A 25502-nucleotide genomic window follows, 5' to 3' on the forward strand; every position below is an offset into this window, starting at 1 on the left:
TTCTACTTCACATACAAACCACGTCTCATCAAAAGTCACGTGACAATAAGGATACCAATGACAACAGCAGGGTATTTTGATTTCTCATTTGATAGCAATGGACACTCTCCCACCCCCAAACCTCCCTCCAGCCCCCCCTTTAAAACTGCACCCCTTCTCAGTCATTGCAACAACCCCTCCTCGGCTGCGTCCACTGGGTTGGGAAGGTGCAGTCCAGTGGAAGCCTCCCCAGATGGAAAGGGCCTGGTTTCCGTAGACCCCACGTGCCTCGTGGCTGAAGGTGGCAGAGACGGACAGAGGACTATGGACATGCTGGAATCCCCTTACAGTAAAGTATTAGAAGGACATAATGTGTCTCTCTGCAACCAGAAGGTCCAAACAGCCATGGGACTCGATCAGCTTCGAGGTGGACTTCATCCTGAGTCATGAAGATGGAGATTGCCGATCACGTGGCTGGAAAGATGATGTCTGTGGTTATTTGCCATAATGAGGACGTCATAATCTTTTGGCAAGGTTTACAAAGGAGAGAGAGAGGTAAACTAAGAAACAAACCCAACAGAAAAAAGGCAAAGGAACTGGATCCATCGAGTGTCCAGCATATCCAGTTTTGGGTTCAAATCGTGCCCGTTTCCTACAAAATACAACATTTCTCTGGAAGTTTAAGCTTAGGCAGCAGAATATGGTTTGCTGGAGGAGCAGCCGAGCTTCCCTTTTAGATGTAGAGTGGAGTTTCTTGACCGGTCAGCAGCCGGAACATGGCAGCAGGCATTGTCTTCATGTGGATCTGTTTGGAAGAGAATTGGGGGTGAGGAGGAGGGACTGGAGGCTTCAGGCTGCCTGCCTACAGCCATTCTTCATGGTTGGTGTGGACCTTGAACTTGGTCAAGCTAACCATTAAGGTCAAAGCCCATCAACAACCAGGGCAGAGATGGAAAATATATTTTCCTACAGCCGTGGCCAACCACAGTACATCTAACACCTAACGGTTATCACCCTTATGAAGTTCTGATTCCCAGGAACGCAAGACAGGCTATGGAGCAGAGCAACTTGTGAAGTTTGTTATGACATTTCTGGTCCCGTTGCATAGCCTGGAAGGTACTAATGATAAAAAGAAATAAAAAAACACTTGTATCCCTATCGCTGCGTTAAAAAAATGCATGCTGGAAAGACTCACCTCTCCGACAGAGTTGGACAAGGCTTGGACAATCTTCTCATGAGCCGTAGCGACGACACTTTGACCATTGATCTCGATAATGCGATGCCCTACCCGGACCCCGCCTCTCTCTGCAATCCCACCTCGCATCAAGCTGCAGATCTGGACGGAGAAAAGGAGAGCTGTTCAATTAAATGGAAAAGGGGCAGTTTGGCCAGAAGGGTTAGAAATAATAGGAAGGTCTTCTCCTGAGCTACCACACTATAGAAATCAGGCATTTCCCTTGGTTGATGGATTCAGTCTTCTACCATCTACCAACTTTTACCGTCTTCACCCCCTGCTTTCTAAAGGTGGACAAAGAGAGGGCAAAAGTTACTCAACATTAGGAAGCTAAGATGATCTCAACGGGCAATGCCAACCCAACATTAATTAGGGAAGGAAGTTGTTGAAGTAACAGCAGAGTTGATCTTAAGATTTAAACATGGTGCCAGAAGCAGGGGTGAAATCCAGCAGGTTCTGACAGGTTCTGGAGAACCAGTAGCGGAAATTTTGAGTAGTTCGGAGAACCGGCAAATACCACCTCTGGCTGGCCCCAGAGTGGGGTGGGAATGAAGATTTTGCAGTATCTTTCCCTCAGGAGTGGGGAGGGAATGGAGATTTTGTAGTATCCCTCCCCTGCCATGCCCACCAAGCCACACCACGGCCACCAAGCCATGCCCACAGAATCGGTAGTAAAAAAAATTGGATTTCACCACCATGCCAGAAGCCATGAAATGGAGCACTGATAATGGAGTACTAGTTGGATCATGAGACATCTGCAAGCCAACAACCAAGCTCAAAGATCACCAAGGCCTCCACAAAATCTGGTGATGCCTCCTTAGCACAATCTAGAGCTCCTGATTGATCAGGAAATGATCTCCCAGGTCCCAGCGCTCCAGTGCCTCTCTCCTAATAGGAAAGAAATTCTAATCAGCCTGCATCTGGTTCACGCAAAGTAAAGGAGAACGATAGCCAGGGAATTCTCCTAAAGCCCCAGGATCCGTGTGCTTTTCGGTGTGTGCTTTCCCCAAAGGAAGCGCCACACTTCCTGTGAGTGCCAGCTGAAGAACAGCGTAGAAATGGTTGCTATGGGAATAGGTCCCTATGCACACACAACGCGCATACAAATGGGCTTTAATTCCTGTTCTTGGATGCATCCTGACTCGGAGAAGCACTTTCTTTAAAAAGTCTGTTGGGAAGGCGATACGGTGCACCAAATAGGCTTGAAGGTTTCAAGCAGGTTCCTGGGGAAACTGGGTCTTCTCACTGCCTGGCATCCACTTTTGTTGACATTGGAAGAGGAGATATTAGGTTCAAGAAGAAGAAGAAGGCTAAAGAATGGGTGATTTAGGGGGCTAAGGATTCAGATTACCATATACGGATGGACCCATGGAAAACACATGGTCAAAAGTCTTGATTTTTTACATTATATTAGGATTTGCAAATTTTATTTTTACTTTTTGCTTTTTTTTCTTTCTTTTTTTCTTCCTTACTTTATATTAGTTGGTATTTGTTTTTATCTTCTTTTTAAAACAGTTCAGCAAAAATCCTATTTAATAAAAAAAATCCTGTCTGGCTTTTCTTGTTGTTGTAATACTGCAAGAAATTTTAAAAAATGGTTTTGTTTATTTACGAGCCAAATTTCCTACGGAAAAACCCCCAAGCAGTTTGGTCTTTATAACCCTCTCGGGGGTATCTCTCAGTATCCGGAGTCCTGTAGAAATCCCATCTTATTGCAAGACATCAATTTGAGGTTGCTGTGTAGAAGGAACAGCCGCAAAGAGCAAATTGTGGGTCAGATTTCTGCACCAGCAGACGAAGCCTATTTTCCTTAATCGTGCATATATGTTATAGCCACTAGATGGTACCAAGCGACAATTAAAAAGAGGCCTAGCGGATGATAAGACCATTCCGAAGCCATCTGGTGATTCTATATGGGTGGCTAAAGCGGCCTAAGACTTCTGGCACAAACATCTGGACTGGAAGCATCTCCTTTTAAAGGAGGAGGAGCCAGGAACCCCACCATCCTGAAGATGGTCCTGAAGAACCAAATATGAGCCTCCATGCCCCCATATACAGTAGGGCAGCGTAGAGGAACCTTTTCGACACTGAATGCTCCAACACTGGAAATTTTTAAGAAGAGGTTGAATAACCATTTGTCTGAAATGGGGTAGGGTTTCCTGCCTAAGCAGGGGGTTGGACTAGAAGACCTCCAAAGTCCCTTCCAACTCTGTTATTCTATTCTATCATGGCAGTAGGGCTTCTCACTTTCCTCACTTTCATTCAAATTGTAGCTTTCATTAGATAGTGTCCTTTCACGGTTGGTTTTCAGGAACCAACCAGATACGCTAGATGTGATCAAGAGCTTAAGGAACCTCCCAAGGTTGCCTATATCAGGAGGTAGAGGGGGAGAGAAATACATTGACCTTATGCCAATGCCACAATGTACATGATCTCAACAGAAGATATCAGGACATAATTGTGGCCATTGCATGATGACATCACTCAGGTATGGAATCATTTTGGTGTCATGATAGTTGGCCATGGACCATGCTGGACCTTCTTTGATGCTCCCACATGCTTTATTCTTCCTCTCATGTAGGTGAATGTTACAAATACGATGACCAAACTTGGAATCTCCGTCTGTTGTTCCTGATCCGGTCAGAATTGTAAGTCAAATGAATTCTGAATTCTGACCTGTTTAGGATCTCGGACTCACCTGAGTCCTACAACTGTTCCTTGACTTACTCTACCCACTGGAAAGAAAGTGGACAAGGCACCAGCTCTGTATATCATCTGGGGGCTCATTGCAAGTCATTTGAAGGCACAAACATTTGTGAGGACACCTACTTTCTGTGGCCGACTAACATGGCTTCTTTTCCAGGATTTGTCCACAAGGCAAGGCAAGACACCCAAGTATTGGGCTGCCCTCTTCTGTTGAGGAAAAGTTGCTTTCCCAGCCCACTTTTTGTACCCAGGATTGAAAGAATGAAGAGACTCACAATTCCGTTCTGTACACTGAAACCCAGCTGGTATTTCAGATCTGGGCGCTTGATTAAGACGGTGGTGACTGGAGGGCAACTGACAATATTCAATTTCACTTGCGTCTGATTCTTAAGGCCCTGCAGAAGACACTCAACGTTAGTAATTATCTCATCAAGCAAAGCAAGATAGACAAGATGGACACCCAGAACTGGCCAGAAGAAGTTTGGGGAAATCATGACATCACCACACCAAATGAGGCAACAGATGTCACTTACATCCTTTGCAGAATGTCACAATAGGCCTAGTGTCTGGGCTACTTTAAATGATGGTTAGGGTTCTCAACATGTTGTCAGAACTCGCCTGGGTGGTAAGTTTTTGGCTCAACTTACATTGCAAATTTGATAAACAGGTTGAGATGGGTGTCAGAACCTAGCCAACATGTAAATACGGCAATAGGAGGAATTAATGTTGGAAGCCAACTAGAGTCATTCCATCCTCCCAGATGACCAGCTGATACAAATAAGGACAGATGAGTACCTTAATGATTCCTTGGCAGGTTGCTAAAGGAAGGCCAACTAAACTGGTCCCATTAATGGACATAATCTGGTCTCCAATGCTGAGCTTTCCTGAACGGGCTGCCGGCCCTCCATTCATCATATTAGCCAGGATAACCGTGGGCAAAATGGACCCCCAGCCAGACTCCACAACCACCACACCAAGGATCTCCCCCTTGTGTTTGGCGATCTGCAGCTGGAAGACACAAGAGCAGAGAGAATGAATGCTTGTGGAACATCTACAGAAACAGGAGGTGATTTCTTCTCCAAGCATGTTCTCCAAAAGGGCCTGCCCTCTGCCAGTGATGCAGAGAAGATTCTGCAGGCATGCAAGGAGAAGATTCTTCCCTGCATGCAGAAGAAGTCCAGGCTAAATCAAAGTGCTATTTTCTTGAGAAGAAGACATGATTGTTTGGGGAATCTAAAGTGACTTCTTTTGGCTGGCCTAGGAAGGAACCAGGGCTCTTTCCAGAAAAATGCCGCATTAAGGAAGGTGACATTTTTCCACCCCCAGTTCATTCTCCTCCTCACTTTGCATTGTGTCTCCTTCAAGGAAAACCTCGTTTATTATTGACCTTCTCCAATAGTGCAAACAACAACGGTCAAAAACACGCGCCAGGGAGCATGCGTGCTCTCTCCCTCATCCTGAATCTGAGTAGATTACAATTTATTTACCCTTCCCCCAGTATTGATTTAAAATCCAATTTCCACCTGGCTTGTATATTTTGGCTTCGCTTCCCATTCCTTTGGCTGCTTTTCAACATTACGCATATTGCTTAATACACAGCCTGAGCTGTCAGGGTTATAGTGTTGACTTGCCTTGTGGTTATATTTATGCAGCTAGTTTCAAGAGTAGGGGTTTCTCCTCTAAAATGACTTTTCAAGTATTAAACACCCTGGGTCCTCCAAGGCCTCTTAAAACAGGTAAATGTGATAATTCACCCTTTTGTTGTCCAAAAACAACAGCAAAAAAACCTGTCTGTCCATCGATCCATCGATCAATTGATCCATCCATCCATCCATCCATCCATCCATGCATCATCTATAGCATATACAGTATATGGCTACCCACCTCACAAAAATGACACTGAGTGGTGCACAACAATGAAACAGAGAGATTCAGAAAAAGTGTTGCTTTTTCCTAGAGGATGCTCTGGATTTATGCCACTCAGATGTGGTAGCCCTGGTCAACATCTCAGTGAACTTAATTTCACTCGTCTATCCTGAAGGCTTAAAACCAGATTTGCAAATGACCTCGTGAAACTCCAGCTGAGTTCTCAGCAGTCACTTTATGTGTTAAGGAAAGATTGAAGGAGCTTCCAATGATAAAAACTCCCCACCACCACCAACCCCAAAATAACCCAGTTCAGAAAAAAGCAATCACCTCTTTGCAGTTCTCTGAGTTGGAGAAGTGAATCAAATCATCGTTATACATTTCCTGGGTGTTGATGATATCGCTGTATTCTTTCTGACTGAGATCTTCGGGGTTGATGCCGTTGGCCCGGAGAAATTCCTGATAGGCCACGCTGAAAGCTTGTCCGATCGATTGAGCTATCAGCTGGGCCTTCAAGAGAAGGAGAAGAAGGAAAGAGATCACCAACTTGGGAGAGGAACAACATACTTGTTGGCCAACTGAAGAGACTGACCCATCCTATTCTTGAAACTGGCGGAATCCCCCCATGGACAATGCTGTGGAAGTGGAAGCTGTTTGGAGGAAGACTTGTAGGAAAAAACATGGAACTTACTTGCAGGACTGGCTAATAGGAACAGAGTGGTTATCACAATTATTCAGGGTTGGGAGGTGAGACAAGACAAGCAAACTCAACTTGGGCAACTTCAGTCACCTTCTTTAAATAGAGATCACCTTAGTTTTTGGTCCTTCATCACCAACGCCACTTGGGAGAAAATGAATTTCCCTGTTTTTAAGATGTTGAAGCTTTCTTTCAACAAATATGTCTCCAGGAGTCCGGGAGACTAACAGGACAAATAAAAAAGGCTCCCCTTTCTCTCATAATGCATAATTGGGTTTGGAAATGGGCTGTCTTCAGATGTGGCGGCAGCCGTAACATCAGACGCATTCCTAAGGCCATTAGACTCACTCTTGGAGTATCAGATTATCAGAGGCAATTAGCTCTGATGGCTCTTGCAATAACCTAATTGATTAGACAATAAAAGACAACATATAATTCCACAGTGTTATGAGCGCTCTTACTCCATATTCCTATTCTACTCTGCTATTCTTTGAGGTTTGTTGGATTTCAGTTCCCATAAACTGCAAAGAAGTGTGCCATCCAGGGTTGAAATTATGGAATGTAGAGTCCAATTCTACATTTTTATATCTAGAAGGCTTCTATCCTGGCTAGAATTTATGGGACTTGGGGTCCAGAATATATATATAAAAAAGCTAGGAGATTGATCAATCTGGAGGCCTGGAATTTATGGAGAGTTGGACACTAAAACATCTACAGGATTTGATGCTGTGGAGCTCCTTCTGCCCTTAGTCCTTTTCCTTTATTCCAATGTTTAAAATTCCAAGTCCTAGGTCAGGGAATTGAAAAAAACATTGTTCTGGAATGTTTTGACCTTCATAGAAGTATGAGAGAAGGACAATTCATGGTTTTCAACAGTTGGGTTGAAGTCTGCCTTGGCCAAAGGTTGTGACATGGATATTTTTCAGAGTGAGGTCCTAATTGTTCACAATGGTATCTTGTGTGGAATTTCTGTGTGGTAATCTAAGAGGCAATACTTGGCCGCTAGATGTCACTGCAGCAGAGACAGTATAAGTGTCTCTTGTGGGACATAACATGGACTTCTAATTTTAAAAGCACCTGTAAGAAGAACCAGAATTAAATGCTCACTGAAGCCATTTAACATTATTCATCCTTCTGGACACTATTCTGGAACCAAACCATCACTTTTAAAATTCAGATTCCTGTTCTGCAGTCATGTGATTTGACTTTTTACCATTTTAGCGCTTCTGCAACCCTTCTTCACCACCATAAAATATGGTGACGGAGGACCTGCAGCAAAGAGAGATCTGCACGAAGGTGTAAAAGAATTGCTCAGTTGGTTGAACACCTTCTTTATATGAAGACAGCCCCCCCCCCGGGCATCTTGAATTTAGAAGATCAAGGTAGGAGTTGTGCAAGAAACATCTCCCTTGGAGAATCACCAAGGGCCAAGTCAACGCTGAAGAGTACAGTGATGTTCACTCACATCCTCGGATTCGAAAACGTGGCAGATCATCTTGTACTGTTTCTTCCCTTCTTGCACCCCAGGGGTCGTCTCGATGCAATCCTGGGATGCTGACCGAGGCATTCGACGGCGGGCCATCAGGACCACAATGTTGCCGATGTCAGCGATGTAAGAGATGGTGCGCAGCGCATGGTCCATCATGGTTTCCTAGAAGAAGGGGACAAGGTTGCTTTCATTCCCAGTTAATGCAAATTAGTAATGCCAAAAAAAAAAAAAATGGTTAAGAGAGGAAAAAATTCAATACAAATGGTAGTCCTTGACTTATGATAGTAAAGGAGCCTCGAATTTCCATTGTAAGTCGGTTGTAAATCGAAGCATCCAAGTGTTTAGACCCAGTTCACAGCTTTTTATTTTTTGAAGTGGTCATTAAACAAATCATTGTATTCCTATAGGTTTTTTTTCCAGAAACCAACTGAAAAGGCCAGAAACTGGCAAACATAATAAATCACAGTTGCATGACTGCAGAACACTGCAACTGGCGAAAAGCGTGAGCCGAGCACCCAAAATGGGGTCATGTGATCCTAAGGATGTGTGCAGCCATTGGAACTCTGGAACCAGGTCATAAGTACTTTTACTTTTAGATGGTTGCTAAACGAGGACAAAGTTGCAGTGGCTAACCACCAATGATTAATAGCCCTAACTCTAAGAGGAGCAACTGGGGTTCAGGCCCCGTATTTCAAATCATGGGTAGGTCTGCGTGATGACCCCTTTTTCTGCCAATGCAAAATGAAGAACAGAATGACAGAGTTGGAAGGGGCCTTGGAGGTCTTCTAATCCAACCCCCTGCCCAAGCAGGACAACCTGTACTCTTTCAGACAAAGGGCTCTCCAGTCTCTTCTTAGAAACCTCCAGTGATGGATCACCTACAACTTCTGGAGGCAGGCAAGCTGTTCCATCGGTTCATTGTTCTTCATTAAATCATTGAATGCCACTTCACTCCTTGGGTGAACAACTCAACTCTTGCCTTGCCTTTCAGAGGGCATCCTAGGAGAATTGCCAGTCACCACACCTGGATGAAAAAGAAGGACATCCAGACTGCAACTCTTGGTGAGGATACACTGAAACTGGCCAGGATCAATGACAGACGGAATTGATATCCTCACCTTGTTTGACTTTTGTTCTTCGACTCTTCCCCAGGAGATGCTCTAAGCATCAAAGTCAACAGAGGTCTGCAGAGAGCAACTCCTGATTCGCCGTGGCAGGAAGGAAATTAATTTGTTCAGAGCCCTCTTAACACCTCCAGTCTTGCTTTTAGCTATGGTGGATCAGTCACAAAGCAGACCACTGACGTTTCTGCACTCACTGTGGCTTTCATTATTTACATGCAGCAATGAAAAGCAACTATGAAATTCATTTGCTACATCGGCTACCTTGCTCCATTACGGTGTGTCGTTTTATTAAATACCAGGAATAAACCCAGGGCTGGATGGCAGCCACACTCAGATCTTTTCTATAATGACTTGAACAGCTGCCTGCCTGGAAAAACCTACAACCAGAGTGAAATGCTTGAAGAGAGAAGTCACTTTTCAAGACCTGGGAGGATAGCACAGAAAATCCTTGTTTAGCAACTGTCTCAAACAGTGACTGCAGTCATGATGGGGGTGAAAAAAAATCACTTTGCAGCCCATTCTTGCCTTTACTAGCTTTGCAGGTCTGTAAAATGAAAGGAAAAATGAAATTGTAAAATGAATTTGGCTGATAAGCACCATTCGGACAAGAACAAAGATTTCAAAATCTCTGTTTTGGCTGGTGGGATTGCAATTGAGGAAGGAATGTAAATATATGGAAGAAAGCCAAAAATGTAGCTGGTCGAGGGGTCCACTCTCATGGTTACAGGAGATGGAAGTGGTTTGGAATGCGTGTTCAAGAACCTTTCTAAAATAAAATGCAAGGAATCTTCTCTTGGCCAAAAGCTCACATCAGTGCATTTTTTCCAGCCTTTCCCCATCTGATTTCAACTGTCAAGAATTCTCTTAAGAGAAAGCCACACTGGATGGAGAATTCCTCCGATGAAGATCCAGACTTCATCTGGAATGAGAGAGGGCAGCTGTCCTAAAGCCAATCTGCCTTTTGACAAAGTCACAGTGAAGGTTGGGCAGGGAGATGATCTCCTCTATCTTCTCTTCCCTCCACTTTTCCTGTCCAATCAACAGGATGGCAGAAGAGAAAGAGTTAGCTCTTCTAGGACATCTGAACGGGACCCTTGCAGAAACGTTGCAGAGATTAGACTTGGACCCCTCAAAATTATTTCATGGCCCTGTAATTAATGCTGCAGTGATGGGACCGTTTGTTTACCTGGGTGTCTGCATTAAGAACTTTAATCCTCTGGGTGGAGATGAACAGGTCCACCTCTGTCAAAGCATGGACGTCCCCTTCAGACGTCTAAAAAAAGACAAGAGAGTAGTAAATTCACTTAAAGAATGTTCTTGAAATAGTAGGTTCCTCACGGACTACTTCTGATATGATGGGACATACAACAGGCACACTGAGTGACTTACTGTGACACAAAACAACTATTTGGAATGGTTAATTTTCAAAAAAGAAGGACATGCAAAGCTTCAACAGTACAAATTAACTTTCCAGTTTCGGAGTTCTGCCTTTACCAAAGATGGGAAACAAGGCAAGAGAGATTCCAAATCGGAAGTTTTGCTTCTATGGTAATGATCTCCAGCAGGAATGATTATATTAATCAGATGAGGCTGAAACCCAGAAAACTTTTTAAAGATCAAGAGGTGACTTATTCCACAGAGGTTTAGGGCAGGGGTGAAATCCAGCAGGTTCTGACAGGTTCTGGAGAACCGGTAGCGGAAATTTTGAGAAGTTCGGAGAATCGTCAAATACCACCTCTGGCTAGTCCCAGAGTGGGGTGGGAATGGAGATTTTGCAATATCCTTCCCCTGGAGTGGGTTGGGAATGGGGATTTTGCAGTATCCTTCCCCTGCCATGCCCACCAAGCCACGTCCACCAAGCCATGCTCACAGAACCAGTAGTAAAAAAAAATTGGATTTCACCACTGGTTTAGGGTAATCACCAAACTTAAGGATCACACATTTTGGCTGGCTTTCCTCCTTTAGACCACCAATGGGCAGACGTGTTGGATCTACTTTGATTTATTTTTGTCTTTATTAAAAACCCAAAGTTAGTTTAGCATTAAGGACCAAGCTCCATTCAGTATTTTTTTTCCCAGCAGCCATTTTGCTCAAAAATCCATTCTTGGTTCTTTTTCTCCCACACTTCATCAAGCTAATCTTCAGAACCAAGGCAAGTTGACCTTAAGAAAAGAAAAGCTGGGCTGGCAGACTGAAGAGATACCATTGTGAAATGAAAATAAATCACGACTGCTCCTCTGAGCCGTTTCTGCTACTGAGGGAATCAACAGAAAGAAACCTTTGCCAAAGAAAAATATTATGTTTATTGAAGCATAGCAAAAATTAAAAAGGAAAAGAAAAAAAAAATCTCCAAGTAGCCCAGAGAGAAGACTTGGGGAAAAATGGAAAGTTCTCCAATGAAACCAACTGGCCTCCATCCCTCCAACCAGACGGATCTATTTTAGGGAGGTTCATACAGACATAAACACAAAAGACTCGTATTACGGTTTCATGAACTTCCACACAGAGAAGCACAACAGGATGCACAAGGACGATTAAAGAAGGGGGATGAAAAAGCCGAAAGCAATCCAAAACGTGAAACAGACATTAGAATTCAAGAAAAACAGTTTACACACCGCTTTTTTCTTGATTTTAGCTGCCTTTTGCATCCTCTTGGGGGGAACGAGAAGCATTAAAAATAAATAAATCATACATAAATCAAAGGGAAACAGACAAATGCATAAAAGGAGATGGGGAGGAGAAGAGAGGGAAAAACCATCTTAGGGAGTTAGCAAAATATTTTGGAAATCACTCCTTTCGGGGATCCCAAAAATGTCAAGTGGGAATTTAACGGAAGGTTATCCTGGGTGTGAGGGGGTCGGGGGCACCATTCTGAGAATGAAGTGAGCATTTCAGAGGGAGGCAAAACTCACTGTTCTTTTGTCTTCTTCTCAAACATCCACTGATCTTCTTAAGATCTTTGCTTGCTTTTGATAAACCAGAATTGCAGGCTTTTTAGGACAGGGGTCTCCAAACTTGGCATCTTCAAGACTTATGGACTTCAAATCCCAAAATTCCCTAGCCAGCACATGCTAGGTCCACAAGACTTGAAGTCCACAAGTCTTAAAGTTTGATGGCTCCGATTCTAGAACATTAAATGGGACAGCCATCTGTGAGATTAGACCAGTATTTCTCAACCTTGGTAGCTTGAAGATGGGTGGACTTCAACTCCTAGATTCTGGGAGTTGAAGTCCACCCATCTTCAAGCTTCCAAGGTTGAGAAACACTGGTTTATACCAAGCTGAGTCACCAAAGCCTGGGAGATAATTACAGAGAATATTTTTTGGGGAAATACTCTATCATAATAATTATTTGAAAGTTATTGGCCACCCAACTCTAGTGATGCTCAGTGGAAAAATTCAAGGGTCCTAGGTAGAACATGGCCACATGCATTGCAACAAAGAAAGATGTGATTGCCACCAAAAAGAGCGACCACATCCAAGGTCTTCTCCAGGAGTCCAGAAAACCTAGTAGAACTTATTTTTGTTGTCATGTTGTCTTGTATTTCTCCAATCTCACTGAGAATCAGTTACAGTGGGGACAGGGAGAAGGACAGCATCACAGCCCCACAACACAAGTGTGTTAGATAGTGCCAAGAGGGGAAGAGATGGCACTCCATATATCCTTAATAAATAGCTTGAACTGAATCATGCTTCCATGACCATCAACGTGAGTGGTTGGTTACAGAAAGGGAAGCGGAATCACCCACAGAATTAGGATCAGTGTATCTAATTGGACTTAAGAAATATGGGGACGATGTTATGTTCCTACATATCTTACATATCCTTACATAGGAAATTCTACAGCTGCCTCATCCATCCTGTCACTTTCTAGAAAGGTTAGGTTGACATGTTGTCACGTATGTTTTTGCACATTTGCAAAACCCCACATGTAATAAAAGTAACCTGGATTTTGACTATATTTCGAACACTTATTAGAAATCCCTTTATACATTTTCACTAGTCTATCTGGGGTCAAGTACCAACGATACATCATTTTATAAAAAATTTCTTTTATAAGGCATTATATTATACCCAAGAAATTTTGCCCATTTTACTATACACTCTCTAACATATTCATCTGCTAGGTTCATCTTGAATAACATTTTATATGCTTTAGAAATCAAAAGGTCATCTCCAGAACATAAATTAATGTCCCGTTCAGATTTAGTTCTGATTTAGAGCTGTATTAGCAATAGCACTTAGACTTATATACTGCTTTACAGTGCTTTACAGCCCTCTCTAAATGGTTTACAGAGTCAGAATATTGCCCCCAACAATCTGGGTCCTCGTTTTACCAACCTCGGAAGGATGAAAGGCTGAATCAACCTTGAGCCTGGTGAGATTTGAACTGCCAAATTGCAGGCAGCCGGCAGGCAGCAGAAGTAGCCTGCAGTACCGTACTCTAACCCCTGTGCCATCGTGGCTCATTACAAACCCAGATCCCTGAATCTAGTCTCGATGGTGATCTCAAAGCCCTTGGAAAGCTCTTGTCTGTATTAATTGTCTACAGCAAGGGGATCCCTGTTCCTAAGTCTTGAAAGTCCAATCATCAAAGATTTTTGGTCCTTCCCACCCTACCTTGACACGGCTCACTGCTTCTTGGGCTTGCATCATCCGGATGTTTTTGGAAGGGTTGCGTTCGGAGAGCAACTGGGTAGAACCCAAGTAATTGGCTGCGAAGATGATGCCATCAATGAGGTCCTCGGGCTCGCAAGGACCTGGAACTAAAAACAGAGAAGAGGCAATTATGTCTGAAGCAGAAGCAGCCAAAGAGGAAGAATGAGCTACAAGAGAGTCTTGGTGGCGCAGTGGTTAGAGTGCAGTATTGCAGGCTAACTCACTGCCCACTGCAAGCAGTTCGATCTTGACCGGCTCAAGGTTGACTCAGCCTTCCATCCTTCCAAGATGGGTAAAACAAGGACCCAGATTATTGGTGGCAAATATGGTAACTCTGTAAACCACTTAGAGAGGGCTGTAAAACACTATGAAGCAGTATATAAGTCTAGGTGTTATTGCTATTGCTACAAATCCTATGCCCTCTTTTCTTAATAGACATTAATTAATAAATAATAATTCATTTTGACATTTGTACCTTTGTTCTGGATAATAAATACAAAGCCACTTTTTTTGTTTTATTAAAATTATCAGTGTAAACATTAGCACAAATTATCCAATTCATCTTACTCAAGTTTTGTTCTTGCTTATTCCCATGAAATCTGTGGCTATAAGACCCCGAGTCTCAGTTAAGAAGAGATCCTTGAGATAGTCATAAAATGGAGAATGTGCAATCTTGGGATGGCTTGAAGCTTAGTTTTCTTTTTGGTTTTTTTTTGCACACTGACAGATCATCTTGCCATCATCTCTCCATCTAAGACCGTTACAAGGCAAGGGAATTTCTTCCCTTTAACAATGCAACAGTGGAAATAGGGATGCTTGCTGCAGCAGCAGCCACCAAACGCTGTTCTCATAAGGAGAAAAATAAAATAAAATCACAGGGGAAGAGACGTGGTAAATGAAGAGACAGATTGCAGCTGGCTCTAGGAACAGGTTCCTGAAAATACATATTTTCCCCTCTCTTAAACTCACAACAAGACCAGGGCTTGTTCCTATGCGAGGCACATGTTTTTCCCCAAGGAAAAGTAACAGCGCGAGAAATTCCCCCGTTGCTTAGCTGGTTATTGTTCCTGTTAATTTGAGCATGTCAAGATTAGAAAAAGAAGAGGAACAGCATTTGCCTCCGTTTGACTCCGGGGTTTACTGGTTTTGTAAAAGTCCTTTGCAGGAGAGTCTCACCTGGCACTGACCGCCTCAAAAACAGCAGGCCTGGGCAGCTGGAGAGGCCAGCGTCAATGGGAAGGCAGTAACCGGGAGGCATTGCCAAGAATCAAAGGACTGTATCGCAGAGAAAAAGGAGAGCCAGACCAAGCTATGGCTGATACCATCCAAGCAAATCAGTTGCTAGGGAGGTTGGTAGGGCTCATCCTGAGTTTGAGAACACTTTATTTGCTGGCTGGTTGGTTGCATTTATAGATGTCAAATCCTGGAGCGCACGGCAGAGTGAACGAGTGGTGAGGAAGCTCAAAGCCTTAGTTTTTTCTCATTTAAGAATCTTTCTAGGCCACCTTCGTGCTGAGCAGGAAGCTTAAACGAACGAAGGTATCTCAGTCTGGGGCTAAAATGAAATCTAAGGAGGGGTTAAACCGAGCTGCTTGGGAGAAATACAGTTCACACTCCAGATGGCACCCCCTAGAAGTCCTTGTGGACCCAAGCGACAGGCTCCCCTTTCATTGGATGGAGGCAATCGAAGATCTCTGAAGATCGCAAGTTCCAAAGAGAAGCAATCCTACCCAAAGGACTTGGGAAATCAAAACCATTCTTCCCACCCGGAACTGATGAAGCAAAAAAGATGGAATCTTTACCAAACTATTTGGGTGGGTCTTGTAAGCCTCTTGGCTCAATTGATTGGGAGACCTGCCCTCTTTCTGCACACTGTGGAAGATCAAGGGGGGAAAAGTTCTAGAAGACATTTACTGATTCTGGCCAAGCTGTATTCCAGGATCAAGGGAGACCTTCATCCAAGGACCTCCACCACAATGGAAACAGGTGGTTACAGCACTGGGGCTTCCTTCCAATCCAGGCAGCCTTTTCCTCAATTATTTTCATTTATCTTCTCGGGGGGGGGGGGATGAGAGGTTTTCCTTCAGCCAACTTTAACAATAGATATAAATTCTCTAGCGTTGCAAATGAGACATGGGTGAAGCGAAGCATGCTACAAACCACGAGATTCCCAGCAAATATCAATCAGAGAACTACATTTAAATTTCATTAGGCCACATGCCTGCGCCAGTTATTAAAGTAATATTTAAGCACCCTGGCTGTGAGGGATACTGAGCATTGGTCTGAACCCCCTTACGGTGGGAGACTTCTGAAAAAGCCAGTTTATTTGATGAATAGCTCCATTAAGAGCTCGTCTTTGGGGAAAAGAAGGGAACGCTTCTAGTTACAGAATCATCGCTCTTGAGAACTTTCTAAATTCCAAGGGAATCTCTTTAGCTTATGGTTGAACTGTGGAGTTCTTGGTGCTCCCTGAGTTGGGTTGTTTGCTTGTAAACGACTCATGACCCAACTAGGGAACATTATCAGTCCTCACACTGTACTTGGGTATGTTAGAATTTCCTCACCGTATTTCTTAGAGGCATAAACATTGTACGCAGAAAGGTCCTTACCATCAACAAAGCTCGGGAAAGACGGAACCTTCTTGGTCTGTGTGGGGATATAAAAATAATAAAAAGTGATAGGTCATCTTGAATTTTAATATCATGCCAGACAAGGAAGCTGTTTTTTTCTCTTTCACTCTTTCTCTCTCGCTCTCTCTTTGTTTCTCTCTCTCTCTCTCTCTCTCCTTCCCTCCCTCTCTTTCTCTTTCTCTTTGTTTCTCTTTGTTTCTTTGTCTCCCTCTCCTTCCCTCTCTTCCTCTCTCCCTCCCCTCCCTCCCTCTCTCTCTCTATTTCTCTCTTTGTTTCTATCTCTGTCTCTCTCCTCCCTCCCTCTCCCTCTCTCCCTCCCTCCCTCTATCTCTTTGTTTTTCTGTCTCTGTGTGTGTCTCTCTCCCTCTCTCTCCCCTGCCCCTTTCCCTCTCCCTCCCTCCCTCCCTTTCTCTCTTTGTTTCTCTGTCTCTGTCTCATTTATCTATTTGTTATTAATAGATAACATTACACTTCTGTTTTGATCAATTTAGTTCCCGCTGTGCCCCCCCTCCACCCCCACCCCCATGAGTGGTACATTTTACAACTACACACACAAACACAGGTGCAGGTGGACCAACAATATTTTGCGGCTTTGGAACAGCACAAAACAGAGAGGAGGAAAAAGAGAGATCTACTTAGATTCCAGGACTTGCCTCTGGCATATTATTGTTGTCGATCGGCCCATTGAGATCACAGCGTTGTTGCTTCCTGGGTTGTTCTAAGCCATTGCATACCTACAAAGGGAAGAGAGAGAGGGGGGGGAGAGAGAGAGACCATGGCGATCAATAATGTAGGAGGAAGAGAATCAATGCTAACAACATTTATCACTGCCTCTGGTCGGTGAGTTTTATTGCTCCTGCTGTGGAAATAAGAACTGATTTATGCGTTGACTGGTTAGGCAGCACAAAAAAGATTTAAGTTTCCATCAAGCGCTTGGATAGATGGTCGTTTCCACTAGTTCTGAATTCCATATTTCCCCATGGATTTGTCGAATGGATGCTGGAGCAGTTCACAGAGTGACACAGCCCACAATCCTTTGGGAAGGAGCAAATTAAAGTGTGGGTCCCCCAATGTCAAGGAGGGATACACCATGGAGTTACTTTTGCTTGGTAAGGCACACGATCCACGGAGGTCTTTCCCACCTGAGTCACCCATCTCTCTATAAGGCGAGGAGTTGTTTCCTATAACCACTCCTCTTGTGTGAAGGAGGATTTTCAACCATGATTGTTTGAACACGTCTAGCAGTGCCCCAGAACAATTGCCATCTCTGATGGACCATAGGTAATCTTCAATTTACAACTGCAATCGGGACTTCTGTCCCTGTTGTTAAGTGAGCCTTGCCTGATTTACAATCCTTCCCCCCCTCCCTTGGTCATTAAACGAATCCAGCTTCCCCCATTGACACTGCTTGTTGGAAGCCCCTGGAAGGTTGCAAATGGTGATCTCACAATCATGTCATAAATGCGCCATCGTGCATTTTGATCATGTGAATACATCAGCCATTAAGTGCAAGACCACTCATAAGTCACTGTTACCAGCACTGTTTTAACTTTGGTCACTAAACAAATGGTTGTAAGAGCTGCGGTTATAAGAACCGTGGTGGCGCAGTGGCTAGAGAGCTGCTTTTGCTGTCTGCTGGATGCCTGCAATTTGGCAGATTGAATCTCACCAGGCTCAAGGTGGACTTAGCCTACTCTTCTTCCGAGGTGGGTAAAATGAGGACCCAGATCGTTGGGGGCAAGAGGCTGACTCTGTAAACCACTTAGAGAGGGCTGTAAAAGCATTATGAAGTGGTATATAAGTCTAAGTGCTATTGCTATTACTATAAGTCAAGGACTGCCTCTTGAGATAACAAGGGAGCACCAATCCTTGACAGGCCCCAAGTAGAACCCAACCAACCTCTTTCTCTGTCCAGGGTCCTGAAATCTCCCTGGCCTCCTTCCTTTGAGGATCCCTTCAGCACAAAACTGATGGAGTCGATCTCCCCAGTGAGACTCCATTTCTGTACCCTTTCTTGAGAACGATTTTCAAACAGCATTTTTCTCACCCAAAGGTGGGGAGGGGGTAAATTTATGCAGAACATCTAGGTCTTAAAAGATTTGCATTAATTGAAAGCAACACGCTTTCCGCCAAGGCAGAGAGGCGGAATCCTGCCACACTTTCTCCAGTTCCTTGATAATGTTTATCCTCGCTTGGGAATAAAATAAAATTTAAAAAAATCTAAGCACCCTGCTCGGTTGTAAGTGCAACATGTACCAGCCTGCACGGAAAACTCCCAATGCAACAGAGGTCATATGTAGAAGACATCTACCGCACTGCCTGGCAACTGCAAATTACTTCGAGAGCAGGTAGCATTAGATCAAAGAGACAGGGTGACTGCAGAAGGAGGGAATTATTTACAGGATGGAATGACAGCAGATATATTGGTCCTGGGGTGCCCAGCAGCCGAGTTTCTCCCCTTCTTTACCAGCCATGGCAGGTTGAGTTATAATTCATTTGGTGTGCATTTATAGACCAAGTTTAGAAACTGGATTGGATTGAGTTCTATATGAAATTACCGTTTTCCCCCAACTGTAATTTTACAACCTACAGATCCATGGATCACAGAAGTCTGACATTCTTCCCACCCCCCCACCTCAATCTGGAGTGTTAACAGATGACTTTGAGATAATTCTGCGATTAACTGGATTCAACTTAATGTGTTGCATAAGCCCAGCCATTTATGGCTTATTCAATAAATTGTGGTTCAATAAATAATGCCTTCACCTTAACTGTGAGCCAAGCCACTGATGTCCCATCATAGCCTTCCTCAAAACAGATAAGACAGAAAGAGAAAGAACAAATACATCATATCAGCTGCTACCAAACTGGCATAATTATAATTAATTAATTGATGGATATATAACTTAAGGCAACAAACATACCCGATTCTCCAGTCTACCCCTGGGAAACTCAACATGTCATATTATTGTAAAAACAAGGCTGATTAATATGTGCAATTTCAAACCGAGTTCTTCTCTCTTTGCTTTTAAAAAATAGGGCAATTTTTCCCTTGCTCTCCACCCCTCTGTTTGCTTTGTATATGGAATGTCACCAAATGATGATTTGCTATTCCAACAAACTATTATGCATTCAGGCTGTTAAATCTCTTGGGACAGACCACAATGCTGTATTTGGAAACTGGGCAACATGTCCCATTTTCTGAAGGCCCCTTTCAGTTTCCTTGTTATCATTTTTCAATTAATTTCTTTGTAGAGCTATTTTAGAGATGGTGAGACTTCCTTTTTCTGGGGCAAAACATGTATTTATAGCATGGTGGTCTACATATCAAAACAATTGCTGGTAATTCCTCCCTAGATAGCACATTGCACCATAATGTGGAGGAGGAGGAGGAGGAGGAGGAGGAGGAGGAGGAGGAGGAGGAGGAGGAGGAGGAGGAACACCAAAGGGCTGATAGAAGGGTCTTACAGCTACTCCATCATTTTGCCATCCTTGAAGTGCACCTTAGAAAGATCTTGGACTCAATATTTTGGGGAATAAACTTTCTTACTGCAGATGAAGTGATGGAAAGTCACCAAAGGAGGCTGCATGTTTTCCCCAGCATAGAAGTCCTCCTACTTTCCCTCTCCCCTTAATTCCTTCTTGCAACCTATCGATTCTTCCGCCTCCCAGGAAATCGTGATGAGTCCCAATGATGGACTCAGAGTGGAAATTTTGCCTCTGCTGAGCAGAGTTTCAAGTGCAAACAAAAGACATCCAAATGCAATTACAGCTTTAATAATCATTAGGGAAATTCAGCCTGGCTTCCCATGGATAAATAAAATGAGAATTTGAGGGCGCAGATTTTATCTGGCCCAGCTCAGCTCAGATTGCCTGGAATACAGACGTCTTCCTTGGGAGCTGGAGCTACTCAACTCAATATGCCTGCCTTCAAAATAAACGGTCCAAAATGGCAGAGTCCTTTCAGCAGTTCCAAGAAGACTCCACCCCCATTTGCACCACTCAGGTGACCCTGAGGACACAGATAAACCTCCAAGCGGCCTCAACAACTCTCTAAACGAGTGCAAATGAGTATAAATCTGTCTGCAAGGAGTATAAGTCCTTCCATTCCTCACCATCCAGTCAGAGCTGAAAAAGCTTCTTGGATGAGAAGCGAAACATCTTCAAAGCAAAACCAGAAAGTCCAGGTACCTCATTCATTTAGCGACCGTTTGAAGTTACAACAGCATAGGAAAAGGTGATTTATGACTGGACATTCAGAGGCATTTCCAGGGTCATGTGATCAGAAATTACGAGCTTGGCAACCATGGTATATTTATGATGGTTGCAGCATCTTGGGGTCAGGTGATCAACATCTGGGACCTTCCCAGACAGCTTCCGACAAGCCAGATAGTGAGGGGTGTGTGTGTGGATTTGCTTAGGAACTGCAGGATTCAATGAACAACATGGCAAAAATAGTTGTAAAATTGGGTGTGATTCATTTAACAGCCACTTTGCTTAGCAACAGGAATTCTGCTCCCAATGGACACCATAAGTTGAGGTCTACCTATACTTGCAATGCTTTTCTAGTTTATGTCTATATCTATGTATATAATAAAAAAAAGAACTTCAAAGGGAACATTTGTAAGTTCCTTAACGGCAGCCTTCTGATTGATTCTAACATTTATATTCCCCAGAGATCTAGAAGGTTTCTCAGCAGTGAAAAGGTAGATTAACTTCTCCTCCCTTTCTCTCTCTCTCTCTCTCTCTCTCTCTCTCTGTTTTCCAGGACATCTTTTGTAAGGCAAGAAGAGGAGGAGGCAAAAAGACCCTCGTGGAGGGAGCAGGTTGGTCCTTGACTTATGGCGATAAGTGAGCCCCTAATTTCCACTGTTAAACAAGGCCGCTGTTATATGAGTTTTGCTCTGTTTAAGACCTTTCTTAAGGCCACGGTTTTAAGTGGCTTCCCCCCACTGATTTTGCTTGTCAGAAGCCAACCTGCGAAGGTCGCCAACAGCAATCAATGATGCCAGAACAATTTTATTTATTTATTAAATTTATATTGCCATCTACTCGCACATGGTAACTCAAGGTGGCTTACAGGACCTAAAAGCACGAGACAGAAGAAATAAAAATAAAAATAATAAATAATAAAATTAATAAAATAATAACCTTCCTCCACCCCAGCGACAACACACATGGCGACTTCATAACAATGCGCCACTTGCCAGGCACACTGGGGATTCATCGGAAACACGTGATTAATCCACGTTACACACCTAACGTGGCAAACCCTTTTGTGTTACCGGTCTTTTGCATTTTAGTATTTAACGACTGTGGGCCTCACAGTTTAAGGATTGATACCGTCGTATAGTTAGGCCATGTGTCACTGACAAATTGGATGCCAAATTGTGATTTTAATATAGATTTTATCTGTTATTTATTATTTTATTCTAGAATTTTTAACTGGATGTATTCCTGGAGTGTTTTCATATTTGTTCTGGTCTCTGGTCTTTGACTGTAATAAATTTGATTTGATTTGATTTGCCAAGGCCCCGGATTTTGATCACATAATTGTGGGGATGCTGCAACAGTCATAAATCACTTTTCTCAGTGCTGTTGTTAACTCCGAATGGTCACTAAACGAATGGCTGTAAATCAAGGGCTACCTGTATTATGCTACCAGGCGACCTGAACCCCTTGTCAAAGAAGGAGAATCCCTGACTCACCTGTTCTTGTGGCCAGGTCTGCCTGTCATCTGGAGTCTTGGACTTGGTTTTGAAGCCTCTTGGGGCATCTCCGAGTTGCTTGGAGGCTGGAGGGATGTTCAAGGACTTGGGCCGCCCCAGATGCCGACTGGCCGCGTGTCCAGGCTCTCCCTTGGGACACGTCTCTGCATAGTCATTGGGTACGTTTTCAGTCCCATCATGCTCCGGGCTCATTTCCGATGCGCTATTGATGCTGTTCATACTCATACTCATCTTGATCTCCGCCACGATCTGGTCAATGTCTTCTTCCTGCTCTTCCAAATCCCCCTCTTCGTTCCTGCCATGGTAAGGGGACATCCGGCGGGAGTTGCCATTGGCTTCCGGGGAGTAGTAACCCCCTTCACCAGGATGGCAATACTGGATGCTCTCATCTTGATCCTGGATTTCTAAACAGGCCACCTCGCTTTCCAAAATCTGGATGCAGCCTTCGTGGTAGCCCACCGCTTCGGCCACGTTGTCCTGGTGCTGAATTTTGGTCTCCACCCATTCTCCTTCCTCAATAGCTTCCTGGCATTCGTCCGTCTCTACGTGATGCTCTTCTTGGGGGACGTATTCTTCCCCGTTGCAGTCCATTCCTTCCAGGTAACTGTCATCCTCCGGACAATATCGAATATAGTAGGTGATTCCTTCTTCCTCCTCTGGAAGTCCTTCATCGTAATCCTCCTCCTCCGAGGTGTTGTTGACATAATCCGAACTAGAGTCCCCATCTGCGCTGTTATCGATATGCTCGGGGTCGACTGGGGGAAAGCTACCTGGACCAACTGATACCGCGTCCATCACCTTCTCCACATAGTCTTCCCCGGGCAAAGTACTTTTGGCCTTTTCAGCTGCTTGGCCATGAGGAGAAGCAGGGCAGGCTCTTGTCCGGTGATCCAGCATGGTCACCGTGGTGCTTTGGCATTTCCTGTTTGCCATGGTGGACATCTTAGAGAGTAGTCATTTCTTTGCACTGGCTGTGGGAAAGAGTGAAAGAAAAATGAGAATGACATGAAGAATTGCCCAAAACGAGAGCAATGATGCTACCAGGCAGTGCTAAAATGAAGGATTTCAATTTATCCAGGGTGGTGGGTTGCAATGGGATGGAGGAGAGTCATAGCTAGGTTTCATGACCTATTCCAACAACAAGAACAGGGGAGAATGTCAAACATTCGTAGGATGAGCCATCTTTGCTATAGTGAGACGAAGGAATCCAAGCAGTAATGATTAGAAAAAATATACATTGAAATGGCTAAACCTACAAGAAATTATATGCATCTAGGAGCCCCCAAAGCCTTGAGTGAAGTTTCTACTCTCCTCAGAGCCCTTATTTAGATGTTTATGAGGTTTCATCAATGCAGTAAGTTAAAACAGTGAAGACGCTTCCATACAACATGGCCTGCCCTCATAATGAACCTTCTTCTTTGCAGTGCTAGGCAATTTGGGGGATCTTCTAAGATGTTCACCCAGTTTGATTTCTCTGGTCTCCAGATCTTTGTGTGAAATTCCTAATCAGCCTGATCGTAATTCTGGTCGGGGTGGCCCACAAAACATCTGGAGAACGTGAATTTGGGAATGTTTAACTTGAGCTCCTACTCAAATTAACTTCAATTAATGAACTTCAAATTGAAGAGCCCTTACTCAACACATCCAATAAAGAAAAAGAAGTTGGCCGTAACTGAAAGATTAGTCATGCCCTTCCTCCAGAAAATAAGAAGCACATCAAAAGTGGAGGTTGGAGAGACACCGTTCTATATTTTGAAGGAGAACATCATGAGGGATCTCTTGAGTAGAGAAAACGTGACTTTCTGCTGCATCTTGTCTCACTCACCATATGTCTCCATAAAATTAATACACACCCTGTTCATGCATTAGAAAGGCGTGAAGATCATAAAAAAAAAGGTGACAAAACAATTATGACTAGAGGGAATAGCATCATTGTAAGCTTAGGTAAGATTCACATTCAATTAAGGTTTCAAAAATCTCACTGATGGGAAACTCAGTCCCAGTGAGCTTGGTGCAGAACCTTCGTATTAAATCAAGCGGTGCCATTTAAGGCAATATTGATTTATCACCATAAATGTGATTAAAAAGGGAAAATAAGCTGAGATTCTTAACAGCAAATACTAATGAGACTCCTGCCGTAGTTATTCTCACCAATAATGGCTTGCAAAGCTACCAGACCCTTTAATCTTCTTTAAGTTGACAACTCTTTAAATTTCGCTTTCATTTAGCCCAAGAGGCTTTTAAAAACAAAAACAAAAAATCAGCAAGGGGAAGGTGTCACTCTCAATGAGGCCTAGAAACTTGGTAGAAGAAAGAAAAGCTAACAAACAAGAGAATTAAAGGCTTCTTATTTCATTTTAAGATATGATTCCAAGGTGTCTACCTATAAACACATTGCTGGATTATCATTACATTATTTGGATAATATCACAACTATTGTGATCCTAGAAACAATGTTTGTTTATTCATTTAGAAAATGTTATATACCCACCCATCTTAAATACATAACTCTTGGTGGCAAAAAATCCATAGAAAATCCATAGAATTAATGAAAAATATAACCCTTTAAAAATAATTCAATGGAATCAAAAATAATAATTGAGGCTCTTCATAAAAATGAACATTGATAAATTGGGTTTCCTAAAATCCTGGCCTAACATTTGGGGAAAACAGTAATTAGAACTAAGCCTGTCCCTAGATCAGCTTCTCAGGAAGTTGTTTCAGGCACTATGGGAAGCTGAAAAGAGGCAGAAGTGAAGCTTCCCACTTTCCATCACCAAAAAAATATATCATACAATCACTGCCTTGGCTTACCTAATTGCCTCACCCTGAACAATCCTGGATCTTGACCAAGGGAAGTCTAACCATGTGCAAGGAATCTTCTCATTCAGGGTCAATTGAGTTGGGTTGAGTTGAGTTGAGCTGTCGGTTTGGTTTGGGTTGAGTTGGTTCAGGTTGAGTTGGTTTGGGTTGAGTTGAGAAATAACAATCCTAATTATTTCTCTTGGCAAGTGTTTTTTCTCGGCTGCTATATATGTTATTTGTAATTTTGTTCCATGTTTTTTCATCTTGTTTTTAAGCAGTGTTAACAGCCCAGGGAACATGCATCTGAGATGGGCAGCCATATAAAAGGACTACATAAACAAACAACTAAATATTGCACCATATAGAAATCAGGAGGTAAATGTGAGAGTTTTCCTCACATTCCTCCAAGCTCAGAAGCATCATTTTGCACACCAAGCTCACATCACTTTGCCCAGGGTGAATGCACCAAAATCTATTTGGCATTTGCTGGCCATATGCAAAGGGGTCTCTCCAGATCCATGCTGTGGAGAGAATCGCATCGCCAGAAGAAACAGAGGCCTCTTTCTTTAGTAAGATTTGGAATTA

The 25502-nt window shown here is 43.3% G+C and overlaps 1 protein-coding gene across 2 annotated transcripts; it reads right to left on the reverse strand.

Annotated features, from left to right (window-relative positions):
• Positions 1–679: 679 nt before the first annotated feature.
• APBA2 (amyloid beta precursor protein binding family A member 2) lies at positions 680–23054 on the reverse strand. Of its 2 annotated transcripts, XM_070953525.1 has the most exons (12): positions 22092–23054; positions 17037–17117; positions 16363–16399; positions 13715–13860; positions 11711–11746; positions 10282–10368; positions 7948–8133; positions 6116–6295; positions 4715–4927; positions 4195–4314; positions 1175–1315; positions 680–784 (listed from the first exon to the last, which is right to left on the reverse strand). In XM_070953525.1, exons 1-12 carry the CDS (start codon positions 23052–23054, stop codon positions 713–715), a joined length of 2262 nt encoding a protein of 753 aa, XP_070809626.1. In that variant the 3' UTR covers positions 680–712. The 2 variants fall into 2 exon arrangements, with proteins under 2 accessions (XP_070809626.1, XP_070809625.1); XM_070953524.1 differs by lacking the exon at positions 11711–11746.
• Positions 23055–25502: the final 2448 nt, after the last annotated feature.

Source organism: Pituophis catenifer, unplaced genomic scaffold (assembly GCF_029215685.1).
Source record: "Pituophis catenifer annectens isolate HBS135680 unplaced genomic scaffold, rPitCat1.0.hap2 SCAF_14, whole genome shotgun sequence".
In the NCBI taxonomy this organism is placed as follows: domain Eukaryota; kingdom Metazoa; phylum Chordata; class Lepidosauria; order Squamata; family Colubridae; genus Pituophis; species Pituophis catenifer.

Bases quoted from the DNA above. Each gene is read 5' to 3' on its own strand.
- APBA2 (XM_070953525.1), bottom strand. From the start codon at position 23,054: ATGTCCACCATGGCAAACAGGAAATGCCAAAGCACCACGGTGACCATG. The intron at 6,296-7,947 runs GTGAGTGAACAT...CTTCTCTTGAAG, and splicing joins ACGTTTTCGAATCCGAGGAT to GCCCAGCTGATAGCTCAATC. The intron at 1,316-4,194 runs GTGAGTCTCTTC...TTCTCCGTCCAG, and splicing joins TCAGTGTACAGAACGGAATT to ATCTGCAGCTTGATGCGAGG.